Genomic DNA, 4,406 nt, shown 5'->3' with positions numbered 1-4,406 from the left:
AAAGCTATGGAGTATGCTGAATCCAATATATGTTCCATCTTCCACTGTCCACTATTTCTCATACTGAACTGCATGAATTACATGAAGAAATTATTTCGATCAACACCACTAATGAAAATGACTTAGGGAATATGATTTGGAGCAGTCCTCACTACTCAAACAAAAAGGATGTTGGAGCATATGGGACCAGAGGAATGACTTCATCTTCAATGATAAAACCCCAAATTTGCAATGTTGTATCATTAGATTTAAGTCTTTGTTTGATCTAACTATGCATAGAGCTAGGCCTAGTCTGAAAGAAGGTATGCAAGCATGGCTTGATACGCTATAAACCCGTATATGACTAGATCATTGTCATGTAATTATCCCACCATTTTTCTAAATAAAAATTGACATAGAAGGGGCCTTTCTTACCGTATTTGTGTAAAAAAAGACTATAATGTAACTATATATATACTTAATGATATGGGTTTTTTTCCAAAGGGTAATCATTCATCCACAAAATAAATATCATTATTAAAATTTACTCTAGACATGTGATATTTTATTGTGCCTTTAATGATGTTGTATCTATAAATACCCAATATAAATATATGGAGCAACAAATGTATTTTCCTGACACTTTTAGATGATGCCCTCGCATTTGCGAGGGCCACAATGCTAGTTATAAATAAAGGGATTTGCTAGTTCTGAGCTAGCTGAGAACTAACTTCGTGATCAGTCAAATCTTACACCATTTGATTTTGCATCTTGATTCATGCTACTCATGAGTTACAAAATAAGTTGCAACTGAAATTTGTTGACATCATCTAACCGAGAACGAAATTAGTTCTCGGTCGAATCGACGGAGAAATAGTCACACCCATAAATAAATGCATGTATTATTATAAGCCATTTACAGATGGACGTCTCTTTGGAGCTACTGAACCTCATTTCATTGACATAATCATATATTCACCATATACTGTATGAACTTAAAGGGGATCTGTAAAGTACTTACAAATTAAACATTAAAGATGTTGTCTGCCTATTTGTGTGAGCCACTGTACCAGTGATCAATAAACCAAGCAACTTTTTGATCCTAAAGAAAAAGAAGAATAGTAGAACCGACTTGCGTACAAAGTCAACCCCACAAACATGCCTTTTAGACGTTGTTGATGAGTGGGCCAGTGAGTCTTAGAATCCACCAGTGTTATGCTGTACATCCAGATTAACCAATCGAGCAGCTCACTGAAGCCTGGTGAGCCTGACTTGCGCGCCGTGCTCTGGCAGCAGCAAGCCGACGGGGAAGGGCGCGTGCGTGTATGAGGGCGAGAGGTCGAAGGAGAAGCGCTGGAGGATCATGGCGAGCCCCATCTTGGCCTCGAGCAGCGCGAAGTTCTGGCCGACGCAGATCCGCGGGCCCCAGCCGAACGGGAAGAAGGCCGGCGCGTCCGCCGACGCCCTGGAGATCCCCTCGGCGAACCTCTCTGGCCGGAAAACGGCGGCGTCCGCGCCCCAGACATCCTTGTCGTGGTGGACGCACAGCAATGGCAGCATGAGCAGCACACCCGCCGGGTAGCTGACGCCGCCGAGCTTCACCGGCCTGTACGTCTTGCGGATGAGCGACGTGAGCGGGGTGTACAGCCGCAGCACCTCGTACAGCACCATGGTCACCTGAAAATGCGATCATATACTAGTCTCATTAGATTCATGAATTTCTTTTCCCGCTCCAAATCGTATTGGGAACCAGAATGATAGGGTAAGACGAAGATGGTACTAGGACTTACGGTTTTCAGGTGACTCAAGCCGTCGTAATCTGGCGTGCTAGTGCCAAAGACACGCATGACTTCCTCCCTGGCACGGTCCTGCCACTCCGGGTGCATGGAGAGCACGATCATGGTCCACGTGAGCAGCACCGACGTGGTCTCCATGCCGGCGAAGTAGAAGAGCTTGCACTCTCCGATCACGTCGTCGGTCGTGATACCGGCGTTCGAATTGCCGTCTCCCCTGCAGTGCGCCATGTTGGACTCCAGCAGCAGCCCGAGAAGATCGTCGCTCGTAGCTTTGCCGGCTTTCAGGGCGTTCTCTCTTTTCTCAATGATGCCTTTTAGGATGCTCCCGATCTCCGCCGCAATCTGCTTCATCCTTCGGTTGGATTTGGTTGGAAAGAACCTGCACATACATGAAGAATGCATCAGTATATATCCAGAGTGCACGCAAGATTGAGAAGAGACTAGATCGAGATTACTAATAACGAAGAACTCACATGTAACCAGGGATATGTATCTTGTTCATGGCGAGCACGGTGAGCTCGATCTGCTCCCCCTGAAGCTGGAATATCCTTCTGCCTTCAAGGTAGCTGCTGCCGAATGCGGCGCGGGAGATGACATCCCCCGTCAGATTCTGCATATCAGGCCAGACATCGACCTCGCATGGCGCGTCACCCACGGCTAAACCTTCCCATCGTTCCACCAACTCCGTGCAGCATGCGGCAAAAGCCGGCAACATGAGCTGAAATCGCAACAGAAACTTCGTTACAGGTCTGTCTCACACGGCCAAGCATTCCCAGGTTGCCATGTCAATGACATCTCACAGAAATATAACCTTGAGCTTCTCGAGATGGAAGGCAGGGTTGATGATCTTCCTGTGCTTGGCCCATTTTTCGCCCTCGTGGCTACCAATACCGTTGTGCAGCAACCTCTGAAGTCTGCCAAGCTTGAGCTTCTCAAAGTTGCCGTACTTGTTGGACAGGACTTCTCGCACTAGTTCAGGCTTGGTGATGGTCACTCTAGGCTCCGGTCCGAACCAAGTGATCGACGTTTTACCTGTTAACCAATTTTAAAATTACAGCGAAGCATGTTAGCACCTTATAAGGGCACATATGGCACATGTTTTCAACAATTTCGTGTTTCAGTGAGTCCGTTTATTTAGTGGAGTATTTGTCAAGTGGGACTATATACATCATTCCGTTTGTTGAGTGTGGAAGACTCCAGTGAGATGCCACCAAATATGTTCCTAGAACATTAGATTGCGTACATAGTTTATTAACGGGTACCCTGAATCTGACGTATATCCATTTAAAAACTTATGGTGGGATCTAAAGGTGTAGTAATCATCATATTAGTGTGTGTACCTTTTCCATTTGGACTATTGAGTTGGTGTTTCCCTAGCGGGGAATGATGCTGTCCACTAGCGTAGACAACTGGAGTAAGTGTAATCATGCAGCATGGCATTTTCTTGTTGATACTGTTATGGAAAATTTGTTCCTGTCAACAGATACCTCTCTGTAATTCTTCTTGTTGTAATGTTCCTGTCTGTCACAAACTTGCCGCAATCCATGATGCTAAAACTTTGAGTAAAATGGGGAAAGTAGCACTAACAACACTGCAAGCTCGACGAAGAACATGGACTATTTTTCGAAGCAATGGATCATAAACCTGAATCTGTTTGTAAGTTAGCACCCATTGCGTTTTCCAATGCGTAAAACTCCATTCATGGACACACACTCACACATTTGATTGTTTTCAGACGATGCGACGATGTGGCGAAGGTAAGCAAATGCAGCTAAAATTGAGGACTTGCCGCCAAAAAAAAAGGTAAAGGAAAAGGAGGAAAGCAAAGAGAAGTAGAACACGCACCGTGCTCCTTCATGGTCTGGTGGAACAGCGGCATCGCCCTTGGCACTACGTCGTGGCAGCCGAGCGGCATGGTCCGGGACCTGGCTTCCCTGTTGAGCCGCTCGAGCAGCGGCGCGTCGCCGGCGATGGATTCGAAGGTCGTGCCCCTGAGTCCCTGCGACCGGAGCGCCCGCTCCAACCGCCGGGGCCTCCACCACGCCCACTCCAGTGTCCTCACGGCGCACCACGCCAGAGCCGCGCCGGCGATCGCGTACAGGAGCACCAGCTGCTGCTGCTCCCATGGAAAGGCAAGCGGAGATCCTGTCACGCTCGTCGCCATGGTCGGCCACCTATAGGGCGCTGCTAGTTTGTGGAGAACACGCCGGAGTGGGATTGATTGATGTTTCTCCTCGATCTCTTGGTGCTGAGAAAAGTGGGTGTACGAGTGCTGGACAATGGTGCTGGCTACTCACCATTGCACCACTATATATATAATGGATGGTGTTGGCCTTTTCGTTCATAGGTGCATGCTTTTCAGCCATCAGAGTTTTGTTCTTACACATTTTTTGGCCCTTTGTTTCCGCGACGGTTCTGCAGTCCACGGCTGGTGTGGTGGTCTTTTCCTATGTCCGCCCGTGAAAAGGTCATGTGGGAAAATATGTGCAAAGACGATCGACAGGGGTTGGACGAGGAAAAACATAGAGACGCGGCACGGCACCTACCCTATTTTAGGTCGCTAGCTCGGTGCATGGATCGATCGTCGTTGCACCGACTCAGCAGATGAAATCTGGGTTTTTGTCCAAGAGG

At 47.5% G+C, this 4,406-nt stretch overlaps 1 protein-coding gene across 1 annotated transcript; it reads right to left on the bottom strand.

Annotated features, from left to right (window-relative positions):
- Window positions 1-864: 864 nt before the first annotated feature.
- LOC127343036 (cytochrome P450 CYP72A616) lies at window positions 865-4,077 on the bottom strand. Its single transcript, XM_051369108.2, has 5 exons — window positions 3,621-4,077; window positions 2,587-2,807; window positions 2,249-2,493; window positions 1,770-2,154; window positions 865-1,656 (listed from the first exon to the last, which is right to left on the bottom strand). Exons 1-5 carry the CDS (start codon window positions 3,937-3,939, stop codon window positions 1,228-1,230), a joined length of 1,599 nt encoding a protein of 532 aa, XP_051225068.1. The 5' UTR covers window positions 3,940-4,077; the 3' UTR covers window positions 865-1,227.
- Between the last annotated feature and the right edge of the window lie 329 nt (window positions 4,078-4,406).

Source organism: Lolium perenne, chromosome 3 (assembly GCF_019359855.2).
Source record: "Lolium perenne isolate Kyuss_39 chromosome 3, Kyuss_2.0, whole genome shotgun sequence".
NCBI lineage: Eukaryota > Viridiplantae > Streptophyta > Magnoliopsida > Poales > Poaceae > Lolium > Lolium perenne.
Note: the sequence above shows the minus strand (reverse complement) of the source record. Positions and strands in the feature narration are given on the sequence as shown.

Excerpts from the sequence above, each read along its gene's own strand:
- LOC127343036 (XM_051369108.2), bottom strand. The coding sequence starts at position 3,939 with ATGGCGACGAGCGTGACAGGATCTCCGCTTGCCTTTCCATGGGAGCAG. Across the intron at positions 2,808-3,620 it reads CCAGACCATGAAGGAGCACG|GTAAAACGTCGATCACTTGG; the intron begins GTGCGTGTTCTA and ends ATTGGTTAACAG. Across the intron at positions 2,494-2,586 it reads TCCATCTCGAGAAGCTCAAG|CTCATGTTGCCGGCTTTTGC; the intron begins GTTATATTTCTG and ends TTGCGATTTCAG.